This window comes from Mauremys reevesii, linkage group 12 (assembly GCF_016161935.1).
Source record: "Mauremys reevesii isolate NIE-2019 linkage group 12, ASM1616193v1, whole genome shotgun sequence".
NCBI lineage: Eukaryota > Metazoa > Chordata > Testudines > Geoemydidae > Mauremys > Mauremys reevesii.
The window spans coordinates 339389-357925 of NC_052634.1; the positions used below are offsets into that span (position 1 = coordinate 339389).

Below are 18537 nucleotides of genomic sequence, written 5' to 3' on the forward strand. Positions count from 1 at the left end.
CAGGGCTCTGGGGGGTATCAAGGCTTCTGACCCTCAGAATTACCAGGGCTCAGGACTTTAGATCTGTGGGGAGTGCTGGAGCTCGGGACTTCACCCCCACAGCTCCATTCCCAGCTTCTGCCTGGGAGGCGGGGGCGCCAGAGCTCATATAGCTCCGCTCCCAGTTTCAGCAGGGGAGGGGCGCGCCGGGGCTCTAGCTATGGTGGGAGCGCTGGGGCTGAAACTAGCACTCCCCTCGTAGCTAAAGCCTCAAGCCCTAGCACCCTGCCTTCCGGGGCTGACACTGGGAACAGAGCCGCAAGGCTGAAGTTCCGAGCCCCAGCACTCCCTCTGAGTCTAAAGCCCTGACCCTGGTGATCCCGAGAGTCAGAAGCCTGGACCCCTTTAACTTTGGGGTCCTTTGGGGAGGGATCTAACCCAGGGTTGTGAGTTCAATCCTTGAGGGGGCCACATAGGGATCTGGGGCAAAAATCAGTACTTGGTCCTGCTAGTGAAGGCAGGGGGCTGGACTTGATGACCTTTCAAGGTCCCTTCCAGTTCTAGGAGATTGGTATATCTCCAATTATTACATTACAGCTATTGAAGGAGAACTTTTAAAAATATATGGATTTTGAGGATCTCATCAGCGTGTTTGCGAAGCAGAAGTCAAGGAAGAAATCTGTGCAGTAAAGTAGCACCTACTTGCTACCTATGTGATTGTCAGCTGTAAGTGGTGGGGGGAGGTGCTGAAGAAGCTGTGTCTAGGGGTGCATAAGGTATAAATCCGGCCCTGCATGCAATTTCTATCCATAGTGTGTCTATGGTGCAGTTTATTTCATTTCAGATTGGCACCTTATTTGACTATGGCTCCTTTAACATAGAATGCCACTCCCCAACCAGTGTGACCTTCTTTATCTTTCCTAGATATTTTATAGCCTGGTATTGCCATATTGCAAAACTCATTCTCCTCCACCTGAACAAAATCTAAATTACCCAAGTGTCCTTTTCTTTTTTTTAAATCATTTTTAAACCCCGTTAATTTAAATAAAAATTTGCAATACAGCTAAAGAGAGTATGTACCTAAACTTTAAACCTCAATAAAGCATTAATTTTTTGCAAGTAAATTATGGTAAAAATCAAGATTTGCCAAACTTTAGCAAGTAATTATTGGCGTTCTCAAGTAGCGTCAGGTACATTCTCTTTAGAATGAAAACCATGTGACGTGAAAATGTCAGAACACTCTACGCTGCCTTCTGTAGGACCAACCCATTTTCATTCCATCATATTAACTTCAGAGTTTGTTCGGCATCTTCAGGAGGCATTTGCTTTTCACTTACCAATAGCCATGAAGTTAAGATTCTCATGGACAGTTAGGCAGGTGACAACTGTAGGTTTGTTACCCGGTATTGCTGGGAAAATCCTTGTGCAAAGAGGATTCCCACCATCTCGTTTCTCTAAGTTCCAGACTTTAACCTGCAAACAACACAGACAGAATGTGAGTAGATATGGTTTTAAGGTATATTGGGGCCAAAACCTGGTACCTTTTAAGTCCATAGGGCTAAAAATTAGTACATTATTTCCCCCACCCCCAAGACTTTCCCAAACTAATCCCAATACATGGTTCTCCCTCAGAAAAACACACAAGATGGACTCACGTCCTCTTTGTCATTTGACTTACCAGCGGGTTAATGCCTTCTTCGTCTTCACCAACAGAAGCCAAGATGCTGTGCTGCTTCAGCTGGTACAGGTGAGTCACCCTCAGCTTGTAAGCCTGGAAACTGCTAAGCTGAAGGGAGTGTGACAAGAACCAGATCTGACCTTCCATATGTAGATGATAGTCAAGGTACTCAGAGAAAAAAAATGAAGCCACACATATCACAACCAAACCCTTCTTAAGCTACCCTTATTAGTGGCAGCTGGCCAAATATACTCATACTAGTTATTGTTTCAGAAACTGAGGTGATCACAGGGCAACAAAATATTTAGTGAACATTTTAACATGCAGGTAAGTGGGATTTGGAAGAAGCAGACATTTTCTATATGCCAAAGGGCAACTGAAAAACAAGGCAACAGCTCTGCGCACACCTAACAGACATCCTACTATTAGTTTAGGGCCCAATGCTGCGAGGTACTAAACACTTTTGACTCCTAAAGAGAAACAGCTCCCGGCAGGCTTTCAGAACCTTACTGTAGCGAACCCATAGTGTATTTCAAGATGCAGGTGGTCACTTGGTTTCTAGTACATAGATTAAATATTTTTGCCCATTGTACTCTTTCTAGTTCTTACCAACGGTAATTCTTAGCCACGCAGAATGCATTCACAAGTGTCTTCAACAAAGAAAATGGGCTACACTTCCTAAAGCCTGATGGATTCCAAACACACACATTAGGTCCGCAAAACCACTCCTAGTGGTTTCAGGGAATGCTTACCATAGCCCAGTTAACTACCCAAAATGCTCTTTCTATAAAGGAGAAATATTAGGAAATTGACTGCATTATATATCACTCACACACTTCCCATTTCATGTTTCCACCAAACAGGTAAAGCACAGGTGGTGGGAGAGCAAGTTTCTTCCACTCCGCACCATCAATGCGCCTCAGCCCCACTCGGAAGCACCCTCCTCCAGCAGTAAGCGGCTGGCGTTCAGACTAGCCCTGGACTCGTGGGCTGCGCGTGGCGGGGGCGCGCTCGGTGCCCGTGCGATGGACACGCGTGGGGGGTGAAGCAGACATACAGCTAGCGGAACAGGCCAGCACCAGCCAGCCACAGGGAGCGAGCTCATCCCTACGCTGCCGGCTGCGGGCTTGGCCATTCCTAAAGCTCGTCCCGTCGCGCTGGCGCCCAAGGAGGGGGAAAGGCGCCCCGACCCCTTCCCTGCCCGCCAGCATCCAAGGGGGCGGGGGCGGGGACCCCCCGCTTCTCTCCCCTCAGCAGCCCGGGCAAGGATATCCCCGAACACCAGGCTGCCTCTGCCCGAGTCGCAGACGGTGACGCCCGGCGGAAGGGCGAAGGGCTTCCCCGCGTCGGGCCCGGCCGGCTCCTTCACCGTCTCCCTGTCAAAGAACACGAAGCGGCGCCACTGCAGGTACGCGGCCATCTTGACGCCCAGAGCCGAGCCGGGGTCAGGTGACCGGGCCGCCGAGGACCCCCTCTCCCTGCGCGCGTGAGGGGCGGCGGCGGCGGGGCGTCACGTGGGACGCTGCGCAGGCGCTGTCCGCCTCGCCGCTGCCGGGAGCTGTAGTTTTCGCGCGCGCAGCGGCGGGAGGAAAGTGAAGCATGCGCGCAAGAGGCCCTGCCCCCCTCTCACTACGTTCCCCCCCCCCCTGCACTGGGCAGGTGTGTGGGAGGGGGAAGGGAGGGCTCAGGGCTCTAACTGGGGCCGTGAGCTCCGGCCTGGGGCCAGAAATGAGCGGTGCAGGGTGCAGGAGGGGCTCTGGCCTGGGGGCAAGAGGTTGGGGTGCAGGAGGGGTCTGGTGCAAGGCCAGGGATGAGGGGCTCCAGGCTGGGAGGGGTGGCAGAGTGGTTTATGGTAGTGGGGTGCAGGCTCTGGGGTGGAGATAAGGGATTTTGAGGGGCTCAGGCTTACCGCTGGTGGCTCCCAGTCAGCAGTGCTGCAGGGATACCTGGTCATCCCAGAAGAAACACTATTCAATAACACTTATTAGATGGTCATAGAGGGCATGGCTCACAGCTGGATAATGCTTCAATACCGCAGCATCGCTTTTTTTAATGTTATTGCACATACCACTCCAAACCAATCTCAGGGAAGGGCCTAGGCCCAAACAGTAGAGAGAACTATTTAAAAAGCCTAAAATCATGGATCCCTGGGGTAGCTAGTTTAATGGACCCTATTAAGATTACAATAATGCAGCCCTGCTAACAACAAGCAAGTATTTCACATACAAAAATACACATTTTTGTTTTAACCTAAAACCACTTGAGTTCTCCCATTCTAGAATCATGTTAATTTATGAGACTAGAACACATAAAACAATAACAGTTGTGATAATTGTATTTTTTTTCTTGCTTTCTCATTTTGCAAATGTTGGATTTCAAAGTAACTGTTTCTTTATTGGAGGTTTACTAAGAAGCAAAAGCCTCTCTCTTCTACCACATGGCAAACTTGAAGGCCCGATGACTTCCTGGTCTTGAGTGGGGGGAAAGAAAGGCAGTTTTTTGTTGCTAGTGTTTTACCTATGAAACCAGGAATTACATCACACCTCCCCATGGCCCATTAAATACGTAAGAATCTTCATTCATGTGTTGTTATGCCTGTGTGTGATAGTTACATAGAGGCCAGGGCCTCACACTGCCGGGCTACGGCGAAGTATATAGACCTCTTCCCCTGGAGCACATGCAAAGGACTTCATATGCTGCCACTAGGCAAGCACACAAGGGACTTTACAGTCTGCATTTACATATTAAAGCTAGGGCTGCTGCTGCTAATGGAACAATGGGTGGTGGACCTCACACAGCTGGAGGTGAGTTGGGAGACAGGCGCCCTCAGAATAGCCCTGCAGCACTAGCTACACTCTGGAAGTATAGGAAAGAAAAGTCACTAGTAGCTGTATGTAAACACACACAAAACAGCAGCAGGAAATAGTGTTATGTTGCTAGAACAGTGATTTCCACATAGAGAAAAATATTAAGCACAGAAAGTCAAAGTCATCCCTGCTGAAACCACAGTGGTCTCACTGCAATTACATCAGAGATGAATTTGGCCCAGTGTGCTCAGTTGCACAAAAACACAAAAAGCCCAGCTGAGCTTCCTAAATACCAGGGCTCTTAGAAAACCAGGGCATTTGCATAAAGAACAGCCCAAAGGCCCATATGCTAGTTGAACAGAAGGCAGTTCCATGTTATCTGTTGTGTTATGTAAAAAGCAGGGGTTTAAATAAAAGTAAGTAAGGCCCTAAATTTATGCACAGAGGGATGGGGGGTTGCTGATCCACAGAGCCTGCCAGCGGGGGGGAGGCGCTGGGGGTGAGCTGACGGGGGGCTTCCAATGGGTGCTCAGCACCCACCATTGAAGTTCCATGCATTGAGGTTCCCAACTCAGCAGTAATTTTAATAATACTGGGCCTGATCTTGGGAAAAGAACCTGTCAAACCTCACAGGGATAAGGGAATTCTTAAGTGATCAATATAATCAATAGCTCAGCAACGCCGTGCTATAGAAATAGAGGGGATTTTCTGACAATTGCTTATGTGCAGTTAGTGGACCTAGGATTTGTCTTTGTTGCAGAGTGAGGGACTGGAAGTTATTTTATATATAGATAAGATTAATATGCACTGTGAAAAACATTTTTTGCATTTCTATAGGAGAAAACCCTACATTTAACTTGTTATGAAGAAGTGTATTTTCTTCTCTTTTCAGATACACAACTTGTGACTCCAGGGGCCCCTCCAGGGCAGATTATATCCCTAAATCATCACACAGTCAGTTCACATTCAGAAAAAGCCTATGTTCTCATTTCTTTGAGCTACAAAACATGCATAAATTCAAAGTATGTACACAAGAAATGTCTTATAGTAAGCAATTCTAACCTTTAAATTAAAAGACAGTTACAGCACAACTGAATTTGTGTGAGGTCATTTTTAATACAGGTGAAACATGGGTCGAGCAGCTGCCAGGAGAAATTCTGAACTCACATTTTAGTTGAATTTCTATCTACATGCCTATTAGGTCATTCTTCATTACATAAAATAATCTCAGAGCAACCAAATGAAGCAATTACACCCCTAAAAGACCATCTGGCCCCAAACTCTGATTTTCCATCAGTGATCACCGGACTTTATCTCTGGTCTACAAACAAATTAAAAAACAAATCAACAAAAAACACAAGACAAGCACACCACACAGCACTCGATCATTGGGCAAGAAACCCACATATTTTTCATAGCCTTCTGTTCTGCCAAGCTAGTGTAGTGGTAATTAGCTGCAACACTGGCTAACCCAGCCCACAGGACAATCAGTTACTGCCCAGCGGAAACCTGCTGCAAAAGGCTTTGTGCTGTGCAAATGTGACACCAGAGATTGCCCTGTAGAGTTGCAGACAGGTTGGTGTGCCCAGGGCTTAAGGCACTGTGAGGCTGTCAGAGGGGTGCTATGCACCATGACCTGTACTCAAACCCTCCCAGAAAGTGCACCGTTCTTTGCATCATATATATCCCAACAACACGGTAGTTTTATAGCCACTTGAGCGCATGTCCTCTCCAGTCAAGTTCCATGCCAGTTCATTGGAGGGGTTGAAAGACATCAAGAAGCAACTAATTTACAGAGTCTTTAAGATAAGTATAGTACAAGATCCACAAGGGAGGCGTCCCAGGGAAGGCATGGCTTTAGGTGCTGCGTTTTGTGTGTATGAGGAGTTCCCTCTGCAGGCCAGCCTCAATAGTTGTGGCTGATTTGCCTGGGGGCAGATCCGTGATGAGAGTGAGCTTGTTGAAAACCCCACGACCAAAGTAATCAGCAACAACAGAAAAGCCATCATTAGAGCACTTGAGCTGTCAAAGACAAAAAGAAGCTTCATTAAGAGAGGGTGGGATCCTGCTCCAAAGGCACTCATGCTCCATCTGCTGCAATCTCAACCATATTTGGTCACTTCATTTTGCAGCATTTGCGTTACATAAGCTCTTATACTAACACACACCTCAAGAAAGATTTTCTGCAGCTAGGATATTCAGCCTTCCCGATTATCCGCATGTTCACCTAAATATTCAGTTCATCTCCATTTAAATCATGTGCCATCAAATCAAATTGATCCCTATGCTTTTGAACACCACCAACTTAGCATATGTTAAAGTACATATTGCCTTGTCTACATTTGATTTTTCAGATGTGTTTGTTTGAATAGATTAGCTACAAATTCTAACATTTTAAATCCTTGCTTAGAAAAGGTCTGATAGGAGAGACTATCTGTACGGTCTTAAACCTGCCTTGGCCAACTTGACCAACTATTTTCTACCTACTTCAATTTCACTATAGTTTCATGTCAAACTGTTGTGCAGTGTTATTGTATGCTATTGCACAGCTGTCATGTTCCATCCTACAGGTGGATGCCTTTCAGTGACAACTGAAGGGAAATTACTTCTAGATACCGCCATTTGTAAAGCACAAAAGAATCCTTTGGTATGGAAGGCACCTCAGAGACAAGTCATTCAGCTACCAATGCTCCACAATTCAGGTTCAATAAGGGCCTGTTTGCAAAGTCGCTTCATCCTTTCCTGTTCTCAGTAAGGGCAGGTCTACACTATGGGGGAAAAATCGATATAAGATACACAACTTCAGCTACGTGAATAACGTAGCTGAAGTCGAAGTATCTGATATCGAATTACTTACCGTCCTCACAGCGCGGGATCGACGTCCGCATCTCCCCATGTCGACTCCGCTACCGCCGTTCGTTTTGGTGGAGTTACGGAGTCGGCATGAGCGCGTTCGGGGATCGCTATATCGCGTCTAGATGAGACGCAATATAGTGATCCCCGAGAAATCGATTGCTACCCGCTGATACGGCGGGTAGTGAAGACGTACCCCAAGTCTCACAAACAGCACAGGAGCCTGAACTCCTCTGTATATTAACACATACTGTTCACAGCAGCATGGGTGGCAAGTTCTATGGGCCCCCATGGCGCTTGGGCACCAGGAATATTCCTGGCCCAGGGCCCAGCTCCAGCACTGTTTGAAGCTGGGTCTCTCCCTTGGCCCAGCCTTCCACCCCCAGGCGCCCCCCTCCATGCCTTCCCCGGGCAATTTACAACGGCCCAGGGCCCCCACCACTGGCAGCGTAGCAGAGAGGAGTGGCTTCCTGCCTGCTCGCTTCATGTGGCTGCCGGCCAATAGGAAGCTGCGGGGACAGTGCCTGGGGGTAGCAGCATGAGGAGGCTCCCTGCCCTGCCTAGGAGTCCCAGGTAAGTCCCAGGAGTCCCGCACCCACCCCCTCCCAGAGCCTGCACCCCCACCCCTTTCCCACACACCCCCTCCTGCCCCCAAACTCTCTCCCAGAGCCTGCACCCCAGCCCTCCGCACTCCCTCCCAGAGTCTACACCCAAACTCCATTCCAGAGCCTGCACCTCACACTTCAGACCCTTCCCCCACCCAAACTCCCTCCCAGAGCCCAACCTCTCACCCCTTCTGCACCCAAACTTCCTCCCAGACCATGCACCCTAATCATAGATCATAGAATATCAGGGTTGGAAGGGACCTCAGGAGGTCATCTAGTCCAACCCCCCTGCTCAAAGCAGAACTAATCCCCTTTCCCAGCCCAGGGCCTGCACCCCAGACCTCCTCCCCCCACCCAAATTCCCTCCCATAGCCTTAGGTAGGTGGGGGGTGGAGTTGAAGGGGCAGGATCTGGGTATTCTAGGCACCACCAGAATTTCTACAAACCTACCAGCCCTGCACAGCAGAGATTTAAACCCAGCAGGTATAAAGGGGAAAGGGCAGTGATGATGATACCGCTACCTGATGCTGAAACTGATCATGCAGATCTCTCTTCTGTTCTTGGGCTCGGATCATATCTGTGACCTTTCGGTTCTCTGGCATGCAGGTGGGACATTCTGAATCGCTCTCTGAGTAACTCTCAAAGCAGTGCTGGTGAAAGGAATGACCACACAGGAAGTGGACTGAAGGCAGCTCCAGGGCACTTGTACAGATGCTGCACTTTGTTTTCTGGAAGATCTTGGGACTGAGACAATTTGGGGGTGGGGGGAGAGAGAGACAGAATATGATTTTTCTTAAGAAAATAAAGATATAGGACTACCCAACGTAAGACACCCCAGAGTCAGTGCATCTGAGCAGCTGCTGAAGGCAGGATTTTCCCTCTAGATCTCCAAACCCATATCAAGCTCACTCAACCACCGGCAATAGAACAGGAGGAGACCTTGGGGATGCACACTATAGGATGCTCAAACTAGATTTTTATATAGCCAGGGAGAGAGTGAGAGTCTCCTGCACCTGGTTTTGAGGTCTTCAATCTCCTGGCGGATCCTTGTGGTCTCTTCACGATATTTCTGAATCCTCTGCTCATCCTGCTCAATCTGGCGGCTCTGCTTCTGCAGCTTGTTGACAAGATAATCCTTGATCACAGACAGCGTAGCCGTGGAGTTATGAGCCAGAGTCTGCACAACTGAGAATAACCAGCACATTAATACAGAAATGAACCAAGAGCTGGAACAGCTGTGTTGGTCTTATCTGGACTGGTCTTTTCTGAAATGCCATCCAAAGACCGAAGGGCTCAGGGTTTTACTGAATTACAAAACTCTTAACTAAAACTCTAAACTTTAGACGGTATTAGACAGGGAAACTGTGGGTTCCAGTGACCAATGTGCTTAGGAGATTCCAGAAATAGATGACGGGGAGGTGTTTAGAGCCGGACACTGGGAGTCAAGAGACCTGGATTCTATTCCAGTTTTGTCACCAGTTCACAGTCTGTCTTGGGCACATCACTTCACCAAAGGGGAAACCAAGGCACAGAGACTGAATGGGGATATTGCTTAGTCACAGGCAGGTTGTGAAGCTTGATTAGAATTAGTAAGCCCTCCCCTCAATCAGGGATCACTGGTATGTGCCCTCCCTATGGTGCAGGCTGCTAGTGGACTAGCTACATCTCAAGCTGCATTGACTAATGCATTCCTCCAAACTCTCTGTCCAGAGAGAGCTCATTCTAGCCCTATTTCCTTGCTGTACGTCTTGTCATTACCGAGCAGTGGAGGCATGAGGTTCTTGTTTTCAATATGCTTCAGTACCGCTGTGATGTATTCCTTGCAGTCCTCTTCTTTCCGGGCAAAATAGCTGAGGGCCTGTTCCCAGAGACAGGTCTCTTGGTCTCCATACAACTCGCACACCTCAATCACCTTCCTGTACTGCTCATTTTGCATGTGATAATGCATAATCTGTTGGAAACTGAAAAAAGGGGAGCCAGGGAGAGAGCAGGTCAGTTGGTCAGCTGACAGGGAACAAAGGGTAGGAATTAATGGTAAATTCTCAGAATGGAGAGGGGTAACTAGTGGTGTTTCCAAGGGTCAGTCCTAATTTATTCATAAATGATCTGGAGAAAGGGGTAAACAGTGAGGTGGCAAAGTTTGAGATGATATACTAAACTCAAGAAGATTTAAGATAAAGCAGAAGCAGAAGAAAAAAAACTTCAAAAAAAACAAACTAAGTTGCCTGTTAGGTTCACTCCTCAGGGCACCCTGGCATTGGCCACTGTCGGTAGACAGATACTGGGCTAGATGGACCTTTGGTCTGACCCGGTACGGCCTTTCTTATGTTCTTATGTTCTTATGTCAGCCCACCTCTCCCTTACTCACTGCTGCAGGGATCCCAGCCTGTCACCTGGCCACATAATTCCCCAACACTACTGCAAAGCCCCAGTTCAGCTAGACCCTTCTACATTACAGTACACCACTCCTCTGAAAAAACAGCAGCAGAGACACAGTTTAGTTTTTCAGCTTGGTAACTGACCTAGATCCCTGCTTTGAGGCTTTCAAAGGACCCTTACACCCTTACCTTCCTCTTGTAGTACATGTAGTAAGAGGAGGCCCTAAGATATAAACCTTGGTATCAGAGGCCTGAACTAAAATAATGGTCAAGACTTTGCTAACATAAAGCCAAGTTAAGCTGTGAGCCAGAGGCAGGCCCTGCTCACAGAAGCTGGCAAGGAAAGGGCTGATACGTACCTAAAAGGTACTGAACATTCACATACTTGCACATTCCACACAGATAATAAAGAACAGGCTGGCCCATCCCAATGACAGGGGCAAAAGGGTAAAATGATGGATAGAGTTGTTTTGATCGAACCAACATGTACAAGTAGAAGGCGGCACCTAAACACGTAGAGAGGTTGAACCTTGCTGCGTAGAGGGGTGGCCCCTCAATACGTCAGGTGTGATGTGTAACTTGTTTGTATCTGTGTATAAGAATGCATCCCTGGGGCGGTGTCTTTGTCCGGCCTAGGGGGCAGAGGAAAGTCCCGCCACTGACTGAGCCGGGTCCATTGCCAAGAGGCACTTTCTCGTAGTATGCCCGGTAGACTAAGTAATCTACGGGGAACTGCCATTGTGTCCGAGGTCGCAATAAACCTAGTCGACGTGACTTTGCATCTTACTAGACTCTGTGGTTATTGGGGGTTCTTGTCGGGTCTGCTGTGTCAGCTATCTTCGAAGAGCTGGGGCAGCACACAGAGGGAACACACGCATGCAGCCGAGTGATATCAACATTGGAGAAAGCAGAGCACCACACCGGTACCACTCTGACAACAGTACATAAAGGCTTGTGGTCCAGTGCCTAAACCAATAAGGCTCAGTCCCTGGAAGGGAAGCAGCACTCACAGTTTGCCCTGTTCATAAAGGTAGAGGACACCATCCTTGAAGTTGTGCATCTGACACAGTACCAAAGCCTTATGGAAAACTGTTCTGAACCTTCCACTCTTCAGCAGGGTGATGGCTTCGCTGTGCAGCTTCTCTTTGATCTGCAAAGGAGACAAAACCAAATAGAGTGTTAAGCTCCAGGAGCTTGGCAAATTAACAAGATAAGAACGGCCATACTGGGTCAGACCAAAGGTCCATCAAGCCCAGTATCCTGTCCTCTGACAGTGGCCAATGGCAGATACCCCAAAGGGAATGAACAGAAAGGTTATCAAGTGATTCATGCCCTGTCTCCCAATCCCAGCTTCTGGCAAGCAGAGGCTAGGGACACCATTCCTGCTCATCCTGGCTAATAGATTGATGGAAGATAGGTCCATCAATAGCTATCTAGCTCCCCTTTTGAACCCTGTTATAGTATAGGCCTTCACAACACCCTCTGGCAAGGAGTGCCAGAGGTTGACAGTGCGTTGCGTGAAAAAATACTTTCTTGTGTTTGTTTTAAACCTGCTACCTATTAATTTCATTTGGTGGCCCCTTGTTCTTGTATTATGAGAAGGAGTAAATAACACTTCCTTATTTACTTTCTCTATATTACTCATGATATTATAGACCTCTATCATATCCCCCCTTAGTTGCTCTTTTTCAAGCTGAAAAGTCCCAGTCTTATTAATCTCTCCTCATATGGAAGCTATTCTATACCCCTAATCATTTTTGTTGCCCTTTTCTGAACCTTTTCCAATTCCAATACATCTTTTTTGAGATGGGGAAACCACATCTGCATGCAGTATTCAAGGTGTGGGCGTACCATGGATTTATATAGAGGCAATATGACATTTTCTGTCTTATTATATATCCCTTTCTTGATGACTCCCAACATTCTGTTCGCTGTTTTGACTGCCACTGCACATTGAGTGGATGATTTCAGAGAACTATCCACAATGACTCCAAGATCTTTTTCTTGAGTGGTAACAGCTAATTTAGACACCATCATTGTATATTTAGTATTATGTTTTCCAATGTGCATTACTTTGCATTTATCATTAAATTTCATCTGCCATTTTGTTGCCCAGTCACCCAGTTTTGTGAGATCCTTTTGTAGTGCGTCACAGTCTGTCTGGGACTTAAATATCTGAAGTAGTTTTGTATCATCTGCAAATTTTGCCACCTCACTGTTTACCCCTTTTCCCAGATTGTTTATGAATATGTTAAATAGGACTGGGCCCAGTACAGATCCCTGGGGGACACCACTATTTACTTCTCTCCATGCTGAAAACTGACCATTTATTCCTACCCTTTGTTTCCCATTTTTTAACCAGTTACCAATCCATGACAGAACCTTCCCTCTTATCCCATGACTGCTTATTTTGCTTAAGAGCCTTTGGTGAGGGACCTTGTCAAAGGCTTTATGAAAACCTAAAACACTATATCCACTGGAGCAAAGAGTCCTGTGGCACCATATTGACGAACAGACGTATTGGAGCATGAGCTTTTGTGGGTGAATACCCACTTTGTCGGACTCTGCTGCTTTTACAGATCCAGACTAACATGGCTACCCCTCTGATATATATCCACTGTATCTCCTTTCTCCCCAATCTTGTTGACCCCCTCAAAGAATTCTAGCAGATTGGTGAGGCATGTTGACTATTTCCCAACAAATTATGTTCATTTATGTGTCTGACAATTTTGTTCTTTACGATCGTTTCAACCAATTTGCCCAGTACTGAAGTAAGGCTTACTGGCCTGTAGTTGCCAGGGTCACCTCTGGAGCCCTTTTTAGAAATTGGCATCACATTAGCTATCCTCCAGTCATTTGGTACAGAAGCTGATTTAAATGATAGGTTACAGACTACAGTAAGTAGTCCTGCAATTTCACATTTGAGTTCCTTCAGAACTCTTGGGTGAATACCATCAGGTCCTGGAGACTTATTAATGTTTAGTTTATCAATTTGTTCCAAAACCTCCTCTAATGACATCTCAATTTGGGACACCCCAAGGACCAGACATCTACCCTGCAGCTCTCCTGGGGGAGAGGAAGGGGGAGTTCGCTCTGTTCTTCCCCTTTCCCTATTAAAAAAATAAGAGGAATTCTCCTTGGCCTTGATTAGCAGTATCAAGATGATTGCTGGGAGTCAGTTTTCAGAACAAAAAGGGTGCAGGTGAATGAGACAAGGCACTCTCCCAAGGGGTCATGATTTTTCAGCACCCAGAATCAATTAGACCCTTAGGGACTGAGTCCAGCCTAACCTAATAGAAATGTAATAGATGGACTGTGCTGGTTTGTCCATTCATCTGTCCAGCACAGCATGCTTAGGTCACCCTGTATTAAAACCATATGAGTAGAGCTTAGAGCAAGGGTCCCCAACGCGGCGCCCGCAGGAGCATCTTAATGCGCCCGCGTCCTGGCCCCCGGGAGAGCACCCGCCAAAATGCCGCCGAATTTCAGCGGCATTTCAGCGGCGACACCTCTCGATGACGACCTTGTCGCCAGCAAGTGATAGAGAGGCGTCGCCCCCGAAATTCAGGAGCGACACCTCTCAATGACGCAACTTGTCAACGGCAAGCAACGTCATCAATAGGCATCGCCCCCAAATTTCGGGGGTGACGCCTCTCGATGACGCCGCTTTCCATCGACAGATGACGTCATCGAGAGGCGTCACCCCCGAATTTCAGTGAGACGCCTCTCGATGACATCACTTGTCGACGGCAAGCGACATCATTGCCAAAATTCGGCGGCATTTCGGCAGGTGCTCCACCGCCGCAGCGTCCTTCCTCTGGCGCCCGCCAGAGGAAAAGGTTGGGGACCATTGGCTTAGAGATTGAAAAACGATGCCAATAGAAATGGTGGGCCCGCCAAAGCCCCTTCTCTAGCTACAGGGTGAAAGGAGCTCAAACCTGCAGATCCTGTTCATGTGCCCAGTTCTGGAGTCGAAGTTCCAGCAGTGTGTCATAGACGCCCTGCGGAGAGTCAGACTGCACCTCTGTCATGTGCTCCAGAAAAGCCTTCAGCTCCCGGGAGTTGTTTGCAAAGATTGGAATGAACTCCTCAGAATTAGCCTTTAACACAAGCCAGAAAGAAAGTCAGACACACTGTCCAATCCCAAGTGCACGTCTCTCTGTGGCACTCAGCACCCCAAAGCACCCCATATTTCCTCATAGTGATGTAATTATTATATGGATTTGTACAAAGCATGCTGTGTGAGCTATCCTTTTACAAGTCTTGATCTGCTAAACATTAATATCTTGTTGGATTGTATGTGCTATCATCATATGTGAAGTTATGAAATCTTGCTATGTGAGAGTTACTAAAGTATGATGTAAGGCTGGAAGCACCCACTGCTAGCCTTTCAGGTACAACAATGAAGAGGCTAGACAGTGCTAATGGCCCATCAACAAAGACAATAGCCATGGAAAAGGCTTGTCCACACCTGTGGATGCTTCAGCCAGCCTATGGATAATGGCTGCTATGCTATGCTGGGAGAGCAACACAGAGGTGCACAGACAATCAGGAAGTTTTTGGAAAGTGTTGGGGACAATTTCCTGGTGCAAGTGCTGGAGGAACCAACTAGGGGCAGAGCTTTTCTTAACCTGCTGCTCACAAACAGAGGAGAATTAGTAGGGGAAGCAAAAGTGGACGGGAACTTGGGAGGCACTGACCATGAGATGGTCAAGTTCAGGATCCTGACACAAGGAAGAAAGGAGAGCAGATGAATACGGAGCCTGGACTTCAGAAAAGAAGACTGACTTCCTCTGGGAACTGATGGGCAGGATCCCCTGGGAGAATAACATGAGAGGGAAGAAAGGAGTCCAGGAGAGCTGGCTGTATTTGAAAGAATCCTTATTGAGGCTGCAGGAACAAACCATCCCGACGTAGAAAGAATAGTAAATATGGCAGGCAACCAATTTGGCTTAACAGTGAAATCCAGGAACAGACATGGATTCACCAAGGGCAAGTCATGCCTGACTAACCTAATTGCCTTCTATGACAAGATAACTGGCTCTGTGGATGAGGAGAAAGCAGTGGATGTGCTATTCCTTGACTTTAGCAAAACTTTTGATACAGCCTCCCACAGTATTCTTGCCAGCAAGTTAAAGAATTATGGGCTGAATTAATGGACTGTAAGGTTGATAGAAAGCTGGTTAGATCGTCGGGCTCAACGGGTAGTGATTAATGGCTCCAAATCTAGTTGGCAGCCGGTCTGAAGCGGAGTGCCCCAAGGGTCAATGCTGGGGCCGGTTTGTTCAATATCTTCATTAATGATCTGGAGGATGGCGTGGACTGCACCCTCAGCAAGTTTGCAGATGACACTAAACTGGGAGGAGTGGTAGATACGCTGGAGGGTAGGAATAGGATACAGAGGGACCTAGACAAATTAGAGAATTGGGCCAAAAGAAATCAGATGAGGTTCAACAAGGACAAGGGCAGAGTCCTGCACTTAGGACGGAAGAAGAAAGAAATCCCATGCATCGCTATTGACTAGGGACCGAATGGCTAGGCAACAGTTCTGCAGAAAAGGACCAAGGGGTTACAGTGGACGAGAAGCTGGATACGAGTCGACAATGCGCCCTGGTTGCCAAGAAGGCTAATGGCATTTTGAGCCATATAAGTAGGGGCATTGCCAGCAGATCAAGGGACATGATCATTCCTCTCTATTTGACACTGGTGAGGCCTCACCTGGAGTTTTGTGTCCAGTTTTGGGCCCCACACTACAAGGAGGATGTGGACAAATTGGAAAGAGTCCAGCAGAGGACAACAAAAATTATTAGGGGGCTGGAGCACATGACTTATGAGGAGAGTCCGAGAGAACTGGGATTGTTTAGTCTGCAGAAGAGAAGGGGGGGGGGGGGATTTGATAGCTGCTTTCAACTACCTGAGAGAGGGTTCCAAAGAGGATGGATCTAGACTGTTCTCAGTGGTACCAGATGACAGAACAAGGAGCAATGGTCTCAAGTTGCAGTGGGGGAGGTTTAGGTTGGATATTAGGAAAAACTCTTTTACTAGGAGGGTGGTGAAGCACTGGAATGGGTTACCTAGGGAGGTGGTGGAATCCTCCCTGATTTATCTAACCTCGTTATCTCTAGCCTGCTTCTTGCTGGCTTATATATACACACCTGCCCCTGGAAATTTCCTGCTTTGCATCCAAGAAGGTATATACACACGAAAGCTCATGCTGCAAAACATCTGTTAGTCTATAAGGTGCCACAGGATTCTTTGCTGTTCCTTCCTTGGAGGCTTTTAAGGTCAGGCTTGACGAAGCCCTGGCTGGGATGATTTAGTTGGGGATTGGTCCTGCTTTGAGCAGAGGGTTGGACTAGATCCCTCCTGGGGTCCCTTCCATCCCTGATAGTCTATGATTCTGTGACTCATCAGGAGAATGCAAGGGCTGGTGATCAGATCATATAATATTGAACTCCATTTTGGTACTTGAATTTTTTCCCAAATTGAGCTGGGAATTTAGCTTGGAACAAAGGGGTTCCCACCACATGGAAAAAACTATATAAGGGGGAAGGGACATCACTACGGAACCTCACTCCACACACAAGAGAACACCTGGAAACACCTGAGGAATAAAGACAACTGGGGGAAGTGTTGGTTCCAGATTAAAGGGATTTCTAGCCTGTGTATGGAAACTTGGTGAACTGCTTGTACTGTCTAACTGGGTGAGACACTGTTTGATTCAAATCCTATCCAGTATATCAGGCTTAGATTGCTTTTTTGTTTATTTGCTAGGTAATCTGCCTTGATCTGTTTGTTATCACTTATTATCACTTAAAATCTATCTTTCTGTAGTTAATAAACTTGTTTTGTTTTATGTTTTATCTTAACCAGTATGTTTTTGAGTGAAGTGTTTGGGAAAATCTCAATTCAGCTAACAAAGGCTTGGGGCATATCTTCCCCACATCGAGGGGGAAGCAGACTAATTTAAAGAGCTTTCACTGTACAGATCCCTGTGAAGTGCAGACAGTATACTTCTAGGTTTATACTCCAGTAGGGGTGCGAGGCTGGGCAGCTGGGAAATTGGTTGGTGCCTCCATTGTGGGTCCATGATTGGTTTAGGTAAAGCACTCAGGTATGTTGCGCCTCCTGCTGTGATGTTGGGTGATAACAGGGCTCAGAGGGGGCTGGCTGGGTGTTATCAGCAAAAGCAGTGTAGGAAGCCAACCCAGCTGAACGGTTTGGGGGCACAGCAGGTCCAAGGGCTTCCAGGCATCACCTTGGGGGTACACTCCCCACCTAGTCTAAGTAGAATCTCTTTCAACAAGCAGCAGATCCAAACACTGGAAATTCAAACTTGTGCCTTTTAGATCGAGGGAAACTCCCTTTCGGGTGATCTTGGTGGAATTAGAGCTGCTCAGTGCAGAACAATGATCCTTTAGAATTTCCCAGGTGTCTATTGCTATTAAATATTTTATCACAGATAAAGGTCCCAATGAGGCTTAGGACACCATTGTGGTCAGCGCTGTACAAACACATAAGATGATACAGTCTCTGCCCCAAACACCTTACAATCTAAACAGACAAGGCAAACAGTGATGGTCAGACAAACAAACAGGGCATCAAAATCACAAATCTTAGGTTCTTTTAAATAAAACCTTTCTCCCCAACTCAGCCACTCCCCCATCTCCTACATGTTCCCCTATTACTGACCCAGTGGGCCCTTCTCCCATCCTTCCTATCACTCAGAAGTGTTTCACTTTATTATTAGTCCATCTGGTTACATTTTATAGCCACTATTTTTGCTTATTCAATGCCTGTTGTCTCACTTTCCTTTCCACCCCAATCAGCACCCAACCCCCACACCACTGTCTTGCACTTTCAAAGTTCAGTTCACAATTCTGCTGATGTCAGAGGACATGAAAGGGACCCAGGACTCTGAAGGAGAGTGCTCCCTTGCCCTGCTGCCAATTCTCCCCAATTCCTTCAGAGAAGCAGAGGCCTTGTGAGACATCTCTAAGGGGGGAAGCTGGTGGGCCTTCCCAACATTTATAGGGAACAGAAGCCACACAGACCCTTGTGTCCCATTGACTAGGATGCAGTGGTGGGGAACTAGAGGGTGCTGATGGGACCTAAAGGCCCAAGCAATTCAATTTCCCTGCTCCAAAGCCTCTGCCAACACATCACCCCTTAGGGTGGTGATGGGAGGCTGGGCTCTGCTCATATGTTCCAGTGCAGAAGTCTGGGAAGAGAGGGGT

The 18537-nt window shown here is 47.3% G+C and overlaps 2 protein-coding genes across 5 annotated transcripts in view; both read right to left on the reverse strand.

The window, feature by feature from the left end:
- The window catches only part of HMBS (hydroxymethylbilane synthase), a 30951-nt gene extending 27851 nt beyond the window's left edge, over window positions 1–3100 (reverse strand). For 2 of the 3 annotated variants that reach the window (XM_039496503.1, XM_039496502.1), the window contains exons 1-3: window positions 2930–3100; window positions 1658–1806; window positions 1317–1452 (exon numbers count right to left, since the gene is read on the reverse strand). In XM_039496503.1, coding sequence (XP_039352437.1) covers window positions 1317–1452; window positions 1658–1806; window positions 2930–3077 — 433 coding nt within the window. In that variant the 5' untranslated portion in view covers window positions 3078–3100. Of the gene's footprint in view, window positions 1–1316; window positions 1453–1657; window positions 1826–2714; window positions 2769–2929 lie in introns of those variants that run through there. The other variant, XM_039496504.1, reaches the window with a different exon arrangement.
- Window positions 3101–5423: 2323 nt separating this feature from the next.
- The window catches only part of VPS11 (VPS11 core subunit of CORVET and HOPS complexes), a 33730-nt gene continuing 20616 nt past the window's right edge, over window positions 5424–18537 (reverse strand). For both annotated transcript variants that reach the window (XM_039496501.1, XM_039496500.1), the window contains exons 11-16: window positions 14239–14400; window positions 11311–11450; window positions 9681–9883; window positions 8936–9107; window positions 8444–8666; window positions 5424–6486 (exon numbers count right to left, since the gene is read on the reverse strand). In XM_039496501.1, coding sequence (XP_039352435.1) covers window positions 6322–6486; window positions 8444–8666; window positions 8936–9107; window positions 9681–9883; window positions 11311–11450; window positions 14239–14400 — 1065 coding nt within the window. In that variant the 3' untranslated portion in view covers window positions 5424–6321. The remainder of the gene's footprint in view (window positions 6487–8443; window positions 8667–8935; window positions 9108–9680; window positions 9884–11310; window positions 11451–14238; window positions 14401–18537) is intronic.